At 38.4% G+C, this 16,981-nt stretch overlaps 1 protein-coding gene across 1 annotated transcript in view; it reads left to right on the top strand.

Annotated features, from left to right (window-relative positions):
- LOC144650562 (uncharacterized) overlaps nucleotides 1-16,981 on the top strand; it is a 65,032-nt gene continuing 48,051 nt past the window's right edge. Inside the window, exons 1-24 of the mRNA XM_078510268.1 lie at nucleotides 1-420; nucleotides 1,576-1,641; nucleotides 2,174-2,245; nucleotides 2,373-2,438; nucleotides 2,853-2,924; nucleotides 3,008-3,076; nucleotides 4,485-4,556; nucleotides 4,738-4,821; nucleotides 5,808-5,879; nucleotides 6,023-6,094; nucleotides 7,137-7,220; nucleotides 7,836-7,913; nucleotides 8,333-8,410; nucleotides 8,869-8,949; nucleotides 9,478-9,531; nucleotides 10,076-10,147; nucleotides 10,662-10,739; nucleotides 11,118-11,195; nucleotides 11,285-11,356; nucleotides 11,462-11,527; nucleotides 11,987-12,058; nucleotides 12,804-12,875; nucleotides 16,424-16,495; nucleotides 16,802-16,873. Of these exons, the coding sequence (XP_078366394.1) occupies nucleotides 128-420; nucleotides 1,576-1,641; nucleotides 2,174-2,245; nucleotides 2,373-2,438; nucleotides 2,853-2,924; nucleotides 3,008-3,076; nucleotides 4,485-4,556; nucleotides 4,738-4,821; nucleotides 5,808-5,879; nucleotides 6,023-6,094; nucleotides 7,137-7,220; nucleotides 7,836-7,913; nucleotides 8,333-8,410; nucleotides 8,869-8,949; nucleotides 9,478-9,531; nucleotides 10,076-10,147; nucleotides 10,662-10,739; nucleotides 11,118-11,195; nucleotides 11,285-11,356; nucleotides 11,462-11,527; nucleotides 11,987-12,058; nucleotides 12,804-12,875; nucleotides 16,424-16,495; nucleotides 16,802-16,873 (1,967 nt within the window). The 5' untranslated portion in view covers nucleotides 1-127. The remainder of the gene's footprint in view (nucleotides 421-1,575; nucleotides 1,642-2,173; nucleotides 2,246-2,372; nucleotides 2,439-2,852; nucleotides 2,925-3,007; nucleotides 3,077-4,484; nucleotides 4,557-4,737; nucleotides 4,822-5,807; nucleotides 5,880-6,022; nucleotides 6,095-7,136; nucleotides 7,221-7,835; nucleotides 7,914-8,332; nucleotides 8,411-8,868; nucleotides 8,950-9,477; nucleotides 9,532-10,075; nucleotides 10,148-10,661; nucleotides 10,740-11,117; nucleotides 11,196-11,284; nucleotides 11,357-11,461; nucleotides 11,528-11,986; nucleotides 12,059-12,803; nucleotides 12,876-16,423; nucleotides 16,496-16,801; nucleotides 16,874-16,981) is intronic.

Consider the following 16,981-nt stretch of genomic DNA (forward strand, 5'->3'; position numbering starts at 1 on the left):
CATGTCATTCAGCTTAGCGATTAAGGAATCTTAAAAATTGACTCAGCTGCTGAGATAAGAAAGTTATCTCAGTAGATGAGATAATCGTCATTGAAACATCTCAAGAGCTGTACTGTTTCCCTTCACAATGGTTTCCCGTCACAGAATATCTTTGATATTACCAGTTATTTTTATCGCAACAACGAGGCTGGCCGTATCCATACCTTACCATGGTCCACAAAATTTTCTCGGTTACTTATATTGGACACGAAGGTATCCCTCTCTGGGATACGAGGACTGGGATGGTTTTTGGAATAATTATTACAGCGGAAGAAAACAGTATAACCGTGGCTCGTCGGAGACTTCGGGGCTGGCTTGCCAAGGATGTGTTTGTGACGAAGTCATACAAGAATTAAAGTGTCGTGGAACACCGTCAACATTGTGAGTTTATCAGGCAATTTTGTCATATTTACTACATTTTCTTTTTTTCGTTAGGTTATCGGGAGAGTTACTTTCTTTTAAAAATCAGTTTTGAGGATTATTGTGCCAATAAATGCTGGTCAGTAAATGAAATGTAATGCTTCAACATTTAGCACGCACTTCGAGGGTTTGAGGCTATTTTTATATGAATGCAGTTTACACCGTGTTGGTTGAAACGTTTTCCACACCCAATTACCGAGGCGAGAATTAAGGAGCAGATAATGTTGAAGAAACAACGGCCAAAGTGTCGAAGAAAACATTTCAGTTTCGCTTTTCAGTATGTGTTTGTAGTTGCAGAGGTTCTATAAGACACATTGTCACTGGATAGTTTGCCAAATGCCGATACAAATTATTCTAAAACATTTTATTTACGCCTATAATTGACATCAAACAAGGGCAAGTAGAAAAACACCGAAATCAAACATGTTCTAATATTGGATAATTATATATAATAACCAGTCTGAAAACGTGTTTAATGTAAAATCTCGTACGATAAGCTTTGTACCTCCTTTGTTGCTCGAAACAAACACAGTTGAAAGTAATTAAATTTGTGCTATGCCGCTCATCTGCCCGAACCGGATGCTATCCCATCACAAGTTATTTGCGGTATATTTGGCAAAACAAAGGTTGTATAAGCATATTATAAGCATACCGGATACGTTATGCTCCAGTGGGAGCTAAGAGCACCAAATTCATACAGGCACCTGGGTAGGTGTACAGTAGGTAGGTACCGAGAGGGCAGTGTCTTTTCTGGGAACTCCATCAATGTGACGATCATGGCCAGACCTTGAACCTGGGACCACTTAACCTGCGATCAGGCGTTTTTTCCCTTGCAAAGACGAAAGTAGTAGGGAGGGAGGGCATAATTTCATGTTAGGGACCACTGGGCCCGGAGTTCAGCCAGCTAGGGCCATGACGCGCCTCCCCAGGACTGTATTTTCTTCATTAACCAACTGGTCCCGAGAAAACGCTAGGTCGTCAAGCACAACGTCGAGTTTTAAATAAACGTCTCCGGTGTTTAATCGAGAAAATGCAGTGGAGTATATAAGATATTACACGGCAGACCTACACGATGCACTGATAATATCTTGTATATTAATTTTTGTTTTGTTACAGGACTGTGCGAAATAAAGTGATCAAGATCGTCAGAAATGAACAGTTGCCAAAAAGCTTTACAGAGATGTAAGAACTAATTATTTCTGTTGAGATTATAAAAAGGTCTGAATAGCAATTATAAAAATTTATAATGAAAGCTTTGAAAAGAAGAGACGTAGCTCGAGCAACTTAACTACTGGTTAGTTTAGAAATAAAATATAGAAATTTGCCATTCTACCACACTACCAAAACTTAGGGAAAAATCGTTTTTATCGATTTTGTTTTTGTTTTCAACGCCAAAACCAGTTTCCACATAACCTGTTTAAATTATTATTCAGCTCCCAAAATACATTTGTAACTCTAAAATTTATTAATAAAAAATAAAACAAAGCTAGCAACCTCGCTAACTGACTAACTATTAGCTTACACCACGCGGCCAAGTGAAAAATTAAAAAAAATACAGTAGATTCAATAAATAAGAATAACTCGTTATCGTTGAAATTTGTCATTTCTACTAGATACTTGTCGCCAGCATTGATTCAAGCAGATCGACACTTCTATGACAATCGAGTCTACGATCGTCCGAAATGTTATTATATTTCACCTTTTATCTTCATAGCAAAATTTTCAAATCTCAACTACAAGACATTGAAGATGAGGCTTTCCATAACTTGACACAACTTCGAAAATTGTAAGTATATAATGTAAACTTTTTCGACAGAGTAAACATAGCAAAAAAGTAGAAATCGTCTGTGTGTTCACTAGCAAAACGTTTTTAAAACCACGATGTGTAACACTGACCATCTGTTGCTTAACAGGAATCTGGCCATGAATGAACTGAATGATTTTCCTGACTTGTCTACTAACACAGCTCTGCAGGAACTGTAAGTGTAAAACCATGGTCCAGTTGTTCAAAGGGCTGATAATAATATCCACCGGATACTCAATAGCTATCCAGTGATTAAGAGTTGAAAGGAAACGACGCTTTCCTTTGGATAGTGATGCATCCGATGGATACATCCTGTGAACAACTGGGGCAAGAGGAAAATAAGTCAAACCATAGGCTTTCGTATGAACCGATGACATAGTGATACACTAGGAAGACAGACAGAATGTACAAGGATCAGGCTAACCAACACGGCAAGCAAATAGCCGAGAGTAGGATAGGGAAAAAAGCCATTTTTTAAATATCAGTCGGTCTTAAATTGTGATGACAAATTCACCGTGCACAGTAACAAGACAAACGCTGTAAATAGTTAATAATATAATATATGACACAACGATTCTTTTCTTTTCAGCGATTTATACCAAAACAAGATTAGACTCTGGCGCCACAACTACACGGCTCTCCCAAAAAATCTAATTAAAATGTGAGTAAAAACTGTTGTTTGTTAATTTCTGCTCTGATAACACAAAAAGGAAATACTGTCTAATTCACTGTTTTATTTTGTAGAATTCTCATAGAAAACCAGCTGGATTGGATTCCTGATAAGTGGTTTGATCTGCCAAATCTGAGATACATGTAAGAAAGAACTCTTATTTTAATGACTTAGGTCGCGGTCGTAACCAAAACTTTGCCATACACGAGGCAAGATCTTGATAGTGGGTTCTGGGGTTCTGGGGTTCTGCCTCGTCTTGCCTCTTGCTAGTTGTGGCCCTTTTGGTCACTTCCATTTTGCAACATCTGTCTCTGCTGCTAGTGTTGTCCATGTTGTTGTTACTGTTTCTGCTCCTGCTGCATGTTGTTATTACAAGCGCTGCTGTTGCTGTTGCTGTTGCTGCTGTGGTTGTTGTTCTCAGGGGCGGATCCAGGGGGGGTGGATTGGGTGGATAGCCACCCCCCTTGATCCACCAGAAAAATGAAAATAAGAAAATATGGATAAGAAAATAAGGACAATGTCCATCCACCTCTCATAGTCAGGTGGCCGTTCAAAGTTAAGGACGGCCATTTTTCCATAATAGGAGATTTTCGACAGCTTGTTTTTCGAACTTCTGGCTTAATGTAACGAAACATGTGTGTATAATTTTGAAAAAATAGATTCCTTTTAGCTTTCAAGAATTATTTTAGCCTTGCTAGAATGATTTTCGTCTTCATTTACGTCTTTTTTTAGCGAGTTTTCTTACCGATTTTTCGCATCGAAGCGATTTCACAAGCAAGCAAAGTCGCCAAAGTTGTCCCAAGGCCACTTTGCCAAGAGGTAAAAATTTCTACGCACGTCGGTGAGCAAAACAACGCATATCTGTTCTTTCCTGTAAGTTCGTGGCCTGTCAAATTTCAATCACTGTTCATTTCATAATTAAAAACTATACTTTTTCTCTGAAATATAACTCAAGGTAAGTTGAGGAAAGAATATTTTGCCAAATAATCAAGGAAAAACAGTGTTTAAATAACTTAATTGACAGCTGTATAAAGCTGCTCAGAATCGCGGAAATCACGTCTAAGAGGGTTCAACTTTTCAAAATTTTCTGCGGGGGACATGCCCCCAGACCGCCCTAGGGGGATGGAGCCTATGGCTCCATGAAATATGGTCCTCAGACCCAAAATAATTTGCGCTCCCATTTTCAAAAAGCTGCCTAAAAGCCTGAAAACCCCTCCCTCATAAACAAATTGGGGCTTAAACAATATAGTAAACAAAAATATTGGTAAACAGCCACCCCCCTTTGAAAAATCCTGGATCCGCCCCTGGTTCTTGTTGTTTTTCTCGTCGATCTTTTAGGTAAAGAAATCAATTCTGGACCAATTTTACTGAAAATTCCTTCCAATGGTTTCCCTTTTCCTTCAACTCTTCTGCTGATGTTTGTCTTACCCATTATCCTGAGAGGTTTCTGTTTTTTTAGTACTGTATAACCGCTAGCCTTGTCGGTCTGGCGTTGCTTTGTATGACAATAAGATGAAAATCATATTCTGTCCTGTTATTGTTTTGTTTTAGAGCACTGAGCATGAACAAGTTGAAAAAGTTTCCAGGAGCAGCCTTCATCAACTGCAGATCTTTGAAATATCTGTAAGTATTTTAGTACTCGGTGTTCTCATACATCATTCGGGACAATGATACCTGGACCAATACGGCAATGGAGCTATCTGATTGGTTGATTTTTATTGCCTTTCTGAAAGGTAATTTGCAAAAAGTGTAAGGGCTTTATGAAATTGGAAATATTTCTGATTTGTCTTTTTTTTTATTCTAGATCTGTAGATTACAATGAAATAACATCAATAACATATCCAAACTTGAAACCATTCTTTGGCAATGACTCTCAGCTTTTACATTTGTAAGTATAACCCATTTCTAAGTAGTTTACAATGCAATTCGTGTATTGACTAAGTATACCATTACCTTGCCTACATTATATACTACTTATTAACCGAGAGTGAGGTCATTACAGGGGAATCTCAGACCGAGGCCTTGATGTATTGACCGAGCGATAGCGAGGTCAATACATCAAGGCCGAGGTCTGAGATTGCCCTGTAATGACCGAACGGACGAGGTTAATAAGTTATTTATTATATGGCCTTTTAGCGCTATTCTAAACTGAAATATCTAAAAAACACTGAGGTGAAACTCGCTCTCGCTCTCTGTGGCTCTCTTCGTCGCTCATACTAAAGAAGTATCGGTATGCTTATATTTTTCTTTCAGTTGTTGAAAAGATAGTTACATTTTGTCGGTATTTATTGTCGTTCTCGCAATTGCGCTAGTAGCTTTTACTCACAACTCAAAAAACCATGTAAAAAACCGCCGAGCCGAGAAAATTTTTCATAATGCCCGGTCATTACAAGAAAATAATGCCTGCTCAGCAGCCAATCAGAGCGCGCGTACTATTGTAGCCATATAATAATACCCCTTTAAATTCACTGTGCAAGACGCAGTGGCCTAATGGTCAGTGCGTTGAATGCCAAATCTACATGCCCGGGTTCGAGCAAGCTGGCAACGGTCCTATTGCGTTGTGTTCTTAGAAAGATAGTATGTTACTCTCGCGGCGCCTCTTTCGATGAATTGATGGGGCAACCCGAAAAAAATATGTGGGGCAAACAAAGATGAATTAGCATCTCATCCTGAGGGAGTGCCCCTGACTGCGTTATGCAACAGTCAGAAACGAAGTTAAGCAAGGCGCCGGAGTAAGGTGTACTTTGCTAGCTTTCAGGTCCGAATATAATAACAAAAATGAGAAAAATCGTTTTCAAGGTCTGTCTGTAGGTAGAACGTATACATGAGAATATATACGAAGAGAGGTATTAATGAGTACTTGCTCTATTTCAGAAACTTGAGCAATAATGCCATAAACAGCATAGCATCAGAGACTTTACAACATCTGATACATTTACAAGTCTTGTAAGTACCTGTCGTTTTTATCTGTTTTTTACAATTTTCATAATGCTTTCGATTATGCTATCTTCACGCTTTCTTTGCAAACTTTGCAAATTTGTGTTGCTTGGTTAGATTTTTGTAGTCTAAGCAAGTTTCCTTTTTCTCAGGGAGTTACATGACAATGCCATAAAGCTGATTGGAGCAAAGGTCTTCTACAAGATACCGGAGTTGTTGCATCTGTGAGTTCATTGTCTAAATTTGTTTGCACGTTTTAACCCTATTCAGACCGGGGGGGGGCTTTTGAGGCCCGCGCTGACTTTGAACTTTTATAACTTTTTTAAGATTACATCAAACGCTCCCAAACTTTCTGAGTTTTCCTTAAATTTATCTGGCAACAATTTGATAGGGTTGGATGATGTGTCATGAACTTGACATCACCATGGCAACGTCATTTTGACAGGCATGTTTTCCCAAATTTGTAATTTTGCGTGTTTCTGTCAATAAAAATCAACTTAAATGGAATTATTTTTACATTTTTACGGGTTTAAAGCACATTTTTATTGATTTTGAGTACTTGCAATAATTTTGGGTGGTTTTCGGGCATTTTGGAAGAATTTTGAAAACCAAGATGGCGGATCCAAGATGGCGGCTGTTTTGACATCATGATGTAATTGTCACGTGATGTGACGTCACCATATCACGTGACATATACCAAAAGAAAGATTTTCGGACATACAATACATCCTGTAAGTTTCATTGTGATTGCTTAAATATTCTGGAAGTTAGATAGGGGGGGCTTCCGAAGCCCCCCCCCCGGTCTGAGAAGGTCCAAAAAAGCCCGGTCTGAATAGGGTTAAGCAGGTTGACGCATTCATGTTTAAGTAACTGAAACGATGACACAATGGATGTTACTTTGTGATAATTATTAACGATTCGGAAATGACATTAGCGACCTTCAGATTTGACTACGCGATCGAGTACGCGTTTGGAATTTCGACACAACTGTATCCCCCAAACTAAAACTCTCTCCTGATGTTAACTAACACATGAATAAGTGTTAGGTACATGTATACCATTGGTGTGATAAGTGATTATAAGAGGCACACGAATTTGGTTTGAAAACTCGTACTCGTACTCAATCTCGTACTCGTAGTCTAATCTGAAGGTCGCCATTAACTCATTTAGCTGTCTGTCTGTAGTCTGTCTGTTTCTTTGCTTGTTTTGTGATATTCTTCAACTGAGTTCTTTGCCAAGTTTTAAGTAACATATTTTATGTTTCAGAGACCTTATAGGTAATAAACTAGAGAACATCACTGCAGAGGGATACAGCCCAGCCTTTCAAGATCTTCCTAAACTAAAATGCTTGTGAGTATAACTTTATGTAAGATTTGATACGTTCACTGTTGGACTGGAACAGCATTGCAATTGTAATAGAAGCTGATGTGGGAAACATCCTTAAAATGCAAATTACATCAAGTTGACATTAATGACATCCCCGCCCTCGCGCGCCCATTGAAACCTAGTTCCATTTCAACCTGGACAATATGTACACTCCCTTGGCCTATTTAAGATAAAATAAATAAATAAATTACTATATTTAGAGAGGAAGCCACATCAGCGCTAGCTGGTTTTCATGCGGGTCCTCTGTCCAGGTCGAATTGGAATTTGGAAGTGTTGGTTTTTCAGGAGGGAGGAAAACCGGAGAACCCGGAGAAAAACCCTCGGAGCAAGGCGAGAACCAACAACAAACTCAACCCACATATGGCACCGGGCCGGAATCGAACCCGGGCCCATTGTTGGGAGGCGAGCGCTCTCACCACTGCGCCATCCCTGCTCCCCTAAATAATAGATCTCCTCACGCCACGTTGTTTTGGTGTGGTAACGTTGGGAATTTGGGTTTAACCAATTTGTGTTGCTAACTGTAACTAGATTGGTGCAGTAGCAAATAGCCAAATGTTAACTTATGTCTTTTCTTTCCAGAGTTCTTATGGCACAAGACCCTAAAACACGTCATGTGATGTTCAACTCGTTTGACAAGCTTCCAGCTTTAGAAGATTTGTAAGTCCTCTAAGATCTCCTACTCAATTAAATATCTAACTTTATGATCAACAGCTACAAAGTTTCGCAGATTTTTTGTTTTCGTCACTTCTGAAGATGCGTGCTGTAGCATGCGAAACGTCAAGTCAATTTTAGATTCTTTTTTCAGACCATGCGTAGTCCATGTGTTATGTTTGTTGCCGCTGTTTGTATTATATTTCTGGTGAAACAAGAGAAGTTAAACTGAAGAAGTTTAATTTCAATCGAACGTCAAAATTATTTTGTGCAGCTCATACATTAACCTTTCATAAACATTTGACGTTGTGCTTTTGTAATGGACGGATGCGAAATTTATCACTTATATATCACACTCACTAAGAGTTTTCTTTTCAAAATTATTTCATAGCAATAACTTAATTAATGTTGCTTAATTTCCATAGGTGGCTGAACAATAATGGATTGAGATATTTTCCACATCCATCACTGTCCCATGAACCGAGACCTGCTTTGAAGTTTCTGTGAGTGTTCAACTCTTTAGTAACTACGGTCATCCCTATATTAAGGGAACGTTTTAACTAAAATTATCCCATTCTAAAACCTCGTCTAGGTTTTGTGTGACATGCAGTTTTCTTCTATTCGTGCAAAGAAATTTTGGTGTTTTTTGAAAATAAATATATATTTGAACAGTTTGTACAAATTTTAACACATGAATGATCATTACAGTTATATAAGAAACTTTTAAAAGCAGTTTCGCAAAGAAAACCTTTTACAAAAAATGGAGGCTTCAACGGCCCAAGAATTCTGTGATACCGTCTTTTTAAAGCCCTATCTGCCCAGGAACTGCAGTTGGAAAAATATCACACAGTATCGCAGAGTTCATGGGTTCGAAACCCCTCAGACAAACCTGCTTTCTTCTTGCAACTGCTTAAGTTGGTTATTTTTCCTGTGTTAATTCTTAGCATTATCGCTTTTCTAGTCACATGGAACATAACGAAATTGAATCACTACCGAGTTACCACAAAGGTGACTTTCCACCGGACCTGGAAAATCTTCACGGGTAAGCTGTCTGTCTCGCGCCCCTTTTATTTTTTACTGACATTTTCTACATTTTTCACTTGACGCGGCCTCAGGTTTATAGTAACGTAAGCAAAATGGCTACGAATAACCTGAATAAGCAGCTTAGAAGAATAAACTCTCTGAAGGGAAACGTCGTCAACGATAAACAAAGCGTTGTGTTTCGTTTAGATGTTGGATGTCTTAAAGCCAGAAAATGGTTCATAGTTCTGTAATGTTGCTGCGCTCAATGTTGCCGACTGTGGACACACAGACAGTCGGCAATGCAGTAATATTTGCGCGCAATATTTGCAGAAGTAGGAGTTCTTCCTCTTTAACATTGCGCGCAATAATTTCAGGGATGATCACACGATGCAATTAAGCCATCGGGCTATCAATTGTAAGAAAGTATTTTGTTATTTAGAGCGATCGAGGGGCACTTATCATTGCCTCTGAGGTATGGGGGCGTATTTTCCAAGTGAAGTTATTGTCGTAATCTTACGATACTTTTCAATTGTTGATTTGTTTTTAGCGATCTCAAAGAGAAGCACAGACCGTTCGAGAAGACGCCAAACCTGGTCAAACTGTGAGTATATTGTCATGGTATCTTATCTTTTCAAACTCATTAATAATTCATTACGTCAAAACAAAGAAAATTTTAACCGTGAAGGAGGTTTGGATACCCGGTTTTAATTAGCATAGATATTTACGATTTTATTTCTCCATTTACTGCTTAGTTTTTGTTTCGATTGAGAAGATACATCAAACACTCGAGACAGTTTTTCATCGGCTATCCAAACACCTCGAATTTCGTCAAAAGTACTACTCCGCTGCGCGTCGTTTTTTCCACTCTCTTTTCAATGTTTGGATATCCCGATGAAACACTGTCTCTCGTGTTTGATATATTTCTTCAAGTATTTCAAGTTTGCGCATGTAAGGGATGTCAGCTTAGGGGAGGTCACAAAGCAGGGATATGATTTATATGTGGCCAAGACTACTCAGTGTACGCTTAAGAGTTGTGTTGCGCTGTGTCCACTGATAGATTATTTTCATCCTTAGTTCCTCGTAATGATTAAGTCAGAATTAGGTTGCCCGCCTTTTATTTGTTTTGCATTTTTGTTATTTTTCAGGTTTCTGCATTCTAATCGAATCCTTGGTATTGGAGAAGAAGACTTGTGGATGTTAAGCAAACTGAATGAGCTGTGAGATAATTGTGTTTAGTGTTAAATTTCAGTAAATTCACAAAAAGTCTTTATAGCACTGAAGTGAGGGCATTTATTTCACTGTACTGCTTAAAACCTTTCAATGACCAACATCTTATTAATTAGACAGATGATGAGAAAAGTGAAGATCGTCAAATTGAGGTTATTGTCTTTGCTTCCAAATTCTTCCAGCTAACTGTTATTAAAATGTATAAGAATTGCCTTTTTTCTATCTTTTTACTGTTTCCTCTTCAGGGCTGTACCTAGCGGGGGGCGGGGGGGGGGGAGCAATTTCTTACATAGTGTTTGATGTTGTTGGGCTATTTCTTGTAGCTATACGAGTGTTTGCCTCCGCAGCGGGATTTAGCGAAGTTTGCCCCAGCAGACAAAAAATCCTATAGGTACGGCCCTGCTCTTACTTGCAGTCATCTATCTAGAAGGCATCTTGTTGCATTAAATTCATTTGATTTCCGTTTTTCGACAATTATTCTTGTTCTGTCCATTTTTCTTTTAGTTTTCTCAGCGCAAACAAGCTGGTGAATTCCACTGTACATCCGGAGGCATTTCGGAATCTTACAGGGCTATCTGTGTTGTAAGTCAGTCCGCAGTAAAATTGGCTGTTAAAATCGACTATTTATTCTCGTGGGTGTTAAAAGGTAAATGTTGTTTATAGTGATCATACACTTAGCTTGGAGATAGCTAGTTTCCAGGCATGCCGCTGAATCATATGAAACAAGGTTAAAAAACAGGTAAAAATACATGTACCAGATGGCATGAGGCAGACCAGTTGGCTATAAACAAAGTGTGGCCGAGGATTTGAAATCGAGAAATCCAGCTAGCGGCAGGGTGAATATCTTGGAACCGGGACCTTCAGATTACAACACCACCGCCATAAACCACTCTGCCACGCTTTCTCCTTGTCGGTGATAGAATGTATCAACGTTAACATTACTTGTGTTGTCGCTTACAGGCATCTAGACTGGAACAAGTTCCATTACGTTCCTCTCGCGATCCAAGGAAAAAGCCGACTACCATCTGTGGATAGCTTGTAAGTTTGTGAAACTGTTTTCTTCAAAAAAAACATTTGTTACATGTCTCAATACCAATCGAAAATAACGAAGACACTTCTCCCTTCAGGGACGTGCGGGGAAACAGCTTCACTTACATCCTTAAGGGGACGTTTGCTGAATTGGACAAACTAAGATACTTGTAAGTATTATTATAGTTTGTTTCTCAAAAAAGTGGTTCTGATTATTCTTTGAACTCGTTCTTACCACTTTCCATATTCATTTTATCTTCTTTAATCATCCACAGACACATGCCGTACAACAAAATTGTAACCATAGAAAATGGCGCGTTCAACGAGAATATTCAGCACATGTAAGTGTTCAATTTTCTTCCATTTTTACTCATTTGGACAACTTATTTCACTTGGACAAGTTAGGTATAAAATATATGTACAAGTTTTGTTTGATCTTTTCCTTGGCGAGGTAAACTTCAACATCAGTGCAAAAAAAATGTAGACAAAATTGAGAAATCAAGATTGGCGCTTAGCAGAGCCTGTCTCAGAAAAGTATATGATTGATAGGTGAGCCATAAAAAATGCATATATTCAGTAAAACTAGACAAGTGTAATTGTAGTCGATATGCATATGTCACGTAGTAAAACGGTAAACGTCTGTCTTTGTAAAACGCTTTATTGGAATGTAAAGAAGGATGAAATTTCCTTTTCTTTCAATTACTTCTGATTACATTTTTTTAATACGTGTTGTTGTTTGGAGTAAAGGCAATTCTTTTTCACACACTTAGTTTTCCATACCTGGTATCTTTATATTTCAGACACATGCAGGGAAATCGCTTCAACTTCAAACACGAGAATCAGTTCACCAACCTAACAAAACTGACACAGTTGTAAGTAACCTATAGAATGCAATATTATTCTCGTAAGGGGCCGGTCTCAACATGTATGTGTTTCCCCCTCGATCGATATTTGAAGGACGAAATCTATAACAATGTTGAAAGGCGTTAAATTACCCTAACAACATTTTCAAAAAAAGACTGAGTAGACTTTGAACCTTTTTTTCTAAAATCACTGCAAACGCATTGACCAGGTTTGTTTTTGCGAGCTGACACACTTTATGCTAACCGGCATTGGGACTTTGGTCTCCCTGGGCGTCTGTTGTAGCAATATTGAATCAACATTGAAATATCGTTTTACACAAATGCTATCAAATGTCTTCTATATATGTCAAAGTTCTCACTGATGTTAACTGAGAACACATGATAAGTTGAAACTGTTTGAAGATGCCGTAACTTAACCGGCGACTTGCTAGGCTTTTCAGTTTTTCAAAAGGGTTAGTTCTATCTACATTAGAACCTTGAAAGCGAACATACTTTGCCAGTCCCTTGGCAATTTGTTATATCGAGGTTCCACTGTATTAAGAGGGTCTGGATGGGGTTGCTGGAATCTCAGTTATCATTTACATTTTCAGCCCATTTCTTAGCTATCAGTAGATTTTGCAGGTCAAAGATCTCAGCTATAATGTTAAAAAACGCACCGATTGTCGGCTGCCAGTTATATATTGACCAATTTTCAGCTATCAGTTTAACCTCATCCAGACTTTCTAGTCATATTTTTTTACTTCTTTTATTGTAGAGGTTTAAGAAACAATCAGATTAGGACAATTCCAGACACGGCCTTCCATGGACTTAAGAGTTTAACTTGGCTGTAAGTACAGTGTGTTTACTGAAAAACGCATGGCAACTTTACCACTCTCTAAAGTAACTTTTAGATATCACACGCATTATTCCAAACCTTTCCGTCGATGAATTGAAACAGCCAACAATCGCACTGCAATTTAATTTGTATTTTATCAGCTACTTTTCTGTTTAACTTGTTCTCTGAATCTTAATTTGCCGAATAATGAGAAAACAAAGCTCAAAGACGCCCAAAATTATTTTAAAAAAACTTTTTTGAATAGCAACTGTACGAGAACGATCGAGCTATTAATCAAAGATCTCTTCGAGATATCGACTTTTTTTTGCATGAGGTTAGTATGAGTAGAAGGTTTATCCTGGGCATTGTTGTTCGAACATATCATGGAAGAATTCAAACGTCTTTCAGTTCAAGCATTTTTTATTTTCGCGGAGGTCAGTCGCGACGACTGGGTGCTTTACGACTCATATACTTTGGCTTGGTTAAAAAAGGTAAACTTTGACGTTTGCCTTTAACATGTTTAATCGAAATAGTTGTTTCCTTTCGAGTTAGAAAGATTTCTACTCGGCCTTATGCAGAAAAATAACGCCTGATCGCAGGTTAGGTTACGCACGACAGAGTTACCTTTTGTCTCGTCACGCAATCTTAACCCCACATTGAGAAGTAAATTTTCGTTTGGATATTACCAAAAGCCGCTTCTCCTCGCGTTATTCTTTACCTTACAGCTACACATGCCATTTCTAAAGACTACATTTCCAGCAAAACAGTTGCTGTTATTTTTCTAATGGCGATCGATGCATTTACCTTCTGAACAGAAGAAACGTTTAACGTTTACTGCTTACACCGGAAGTAATTTCACAACAGGCTACAAAAACACTTATAAATATCACTTAACACATTTAATGATGTTGCAATTAGCGAAGCGCACTAATGACGTCACAGAATTTGACCCCCGGTGTGAGTCAAAATTCAAACAAACAAACCGCTCTCTGTAAGAGCAATGTATGGTTGGCGGGCACTTTGGAGGAATATTTAGCGATTGTTTCACAAAACCATGGCCAGATTGGCTCGGATTTCGAGAGAAAGCCTTACCTGTGCAACGTAGAAAGCTCAATCCGTGGTTTGAAACAAAAGGTTTGTCAAACAGAGCGATTATTCAATAAATGTGTAAAATGTTTTACTCTCAGTTATTGAATGGATTATAAAGATCATAAAGGCCCGATTTGCTGCCGGGATTTGCTGAAAGAAAACATTTATTTTTATGAGAAATGCAAAACGTTTACACTGTTCTTAGTGGCACATTTTCCAACACAACAGAGCTAACCTCAGATTTATGCCACCACAAAATTACACAAAGAAACGCTCGTCCGATCGGTCCCCTTGCGCTTGCCTGACCCGAATATTTTTAGAGGTCAATTTCGTTACACAATTGTCGCGGCAAATACTATTTAATATACACTGTTCGAGCTCGGCAGCTGTAGCTGCAGTCTGTAATAGTAATGGGGATAAATAATAGCTTTATTTAAATCAAACCCGCCGTCAATTCCATTAGAAAGGCGTTTGAATAGCATAATATTTTCGCGCTCTATCTATCATGTGTCGAAACAGATCGGATGGCCGGCGATCAGTGCCGTCAAATTCGGGAAGAATTCTGAACTTCTTGCAACCGACGATCTTTCCGGTGCCTAAATGAAGCAAACATACAAGTGCTATCCTTCGCAATTATATAATTCGATAGTAATTCGCTATCCGCCGCTTAAATTTTTTCGGCAGCCTGAATAATTTTGCAGTGGGAATCAAGGTGTTATTGCCGGATCTTCGACTAATAAATTCAATTTTGGGCCATTTTTTGGATACCTTCAATCTGTTTTCACTTACTAAAGCAAAAATGTTTGGAATCTATCATTTTTCGAGCCTTTCGAGAATCTCGGCCTCACATTGTGCCTTTCTCGCCCCTTTTTTCTTGTCAAGAATGCGTCCCCTCCATACAAAGCCTTTGCCCAAACTAAAATTGTTGTCCGACTCACGCGGGGGGGGGGGGGGGGTATCATGTGGCGAAATCTATTTTTAGTAATAGTGCGCTTCGCTAGATGATGTTGCAATTCTAAATTGTGCAACTCAGCAGAAATAATCAATTGTTACGAAATGAGATCCCTTTGGTTAACTATTAGCAACGTTTTAGTGTGTGAAAGACTTGTACGAGTACAAATTTGCGTTGTTAATCGTTTTAGGTTAAATTAATATTAGCGCCTAAAGACTTGTACTAGTAAAAATTGCGTTCTTAATCGTTTTAAACTTCACTGCCTTCGAGCGCTGAACCGCTTACATTCTTAATTGGTTATGTGACGTAAGATTTGGGCTACTCACGTTTTTGATTCTTATATAATGTTTGTAAATTTGACAAGTCACAGGTTTTTTCTACAAGAACGGAAGTGCTGAAGCACAATTGTGCAACTCAGCAGAAATAATCAATTGTCACGAAATGAGTTCCCTTTGGTTAACTATTAGCAACGTTTTAGTGTGTGAAAGACTTGTACGAGTACAAATTTGCGTTGTTAATCGTTTTAGGTTAAATTAATATTAGCGCCTAAAGACTTGTACTAGTAAAAATTGCGTTCTTAATCGTTTTAAACTTCACGGCCTTCGAGCGCTGAACCGCTTACATTCTTAATTGGTTATGTGACGTAAGATTTGGGCTACTCACGTTTTTGATTCTTATATAATGTTTGTAAATTTGACAAGTCACGTTTTTTCTACAAGAACGGAAGTGCTGAAGCACAACTATAGAGTGACACTTACAAGTCACGCGCTTTGATCACCCACAGCGGAAATTATTCCCTTGAGAGTTAACAAGAATGCGATCCCTTCCGGTTCAGATTTGAGTCCACTAAACGCTATTCTCCTACTTTTTTGCTTGTAAACAAGCAAAAAAAGTCGAAAAAAGGAGCTACGTCACGGACAACGCATCTTGAAAAAATCGGCACGTTTTTTCAAGTTTATCATTTGTAATCCGTCTTAATCTTCGTCAGTCGAACCATCTTTGTTTATCTTTGGCTTTTTATTCTCCGCTGGTGTTTTTCTACGTTAGAAAAATTTTTATTTTGAGGTTTCCTTCAATTTGAAAGTAGTAAATAATAAAGATGGTAAATTTTAAGCTCGGTAATAAATAATGAAGATGAAGTGTTCAACATGACTCGAGCATGGGACAAAAAAAAATTCTGAGTCCCCGACGGGAATCGAACCCATGGTTCGAAAAAATCGGCACGCTTTTTCATCTGGGAGGCCATGGGTTCGATTCCCGTCGGGGACTGAGAATTTTTCTTTGTCCCATGCTCGTGTCATGTTGAACACTTCATCTTCATTAATTTAAAAGCAATCAGAAAAATGACTTAAAAAACCATGACATAGCTCCCTTATAAACAAGTTATAGTTGTGTTTTAAGACATTTTTTTGTTGGAGGGAGACTCCCTAAGAGGGCAGATGAAAAGTCAAATTTTAATCTCAAGTTCATATAGTGATAACCTTGTTTTAACGTTGTTATGCATTTATTTTCTTGTCAGTGCGCTTGGTGATAACAAGATCGGCCGAATCTTGAAGGTGTCGTTTCGCGATCTTGCTAACGTAGCAACTCTGTAAGTACTCATACAGAAAAACGCTTACTAACGGTGTCATTTGCATGTTTTGCTTGTAACGTTCGCACTACAAATTGACAGCTAGAGCGGTCTAGATGCTAGTCTAGATTGGAAAATCAAAACCGAGGTCAATGTCGATTTAAGCCAATCAAATTTGTGAATTCGGTAGTTCCCAGTTCTTATGCACAAGACGTCCGTATACCAAACAGGGATACGAAATTAGTATTAAAGCGGTTTACCTTGTATCGGATTCACTTTGCATGTCAATTGTTTACCGTTGTAACTAATTGTATCTTTAACCAACAGGGATTTAGACAACAACGAAATAGCGTTCATTGAAGATGGGACGTTTGCAGGGGTTAATCGCTTTGGTCGCTTGTAAGTGTACTTATGTATAGTTGGCATTCGCCTCCTGACTCGTCCCCAGTCGTCTCTTATGCGAAAATTCTGAAAATTGCAAGAAAATTGCAAGAAGCTTCTTCTCTT

This window comes from Oculina patagonica, chromosome 4, assembly GCF_052425735.1.
Source record: "Oculina patagonica isolate OP01 chromosome 4, crgOcupat, whole genome shotgun sequence".
NCBI classification, from domain to species: Eukaryota; Metazoa; Cnidaria; class Anthozoa; order Scleractinia; family Oculinidae; genus Oculina; species Oculina patagonica.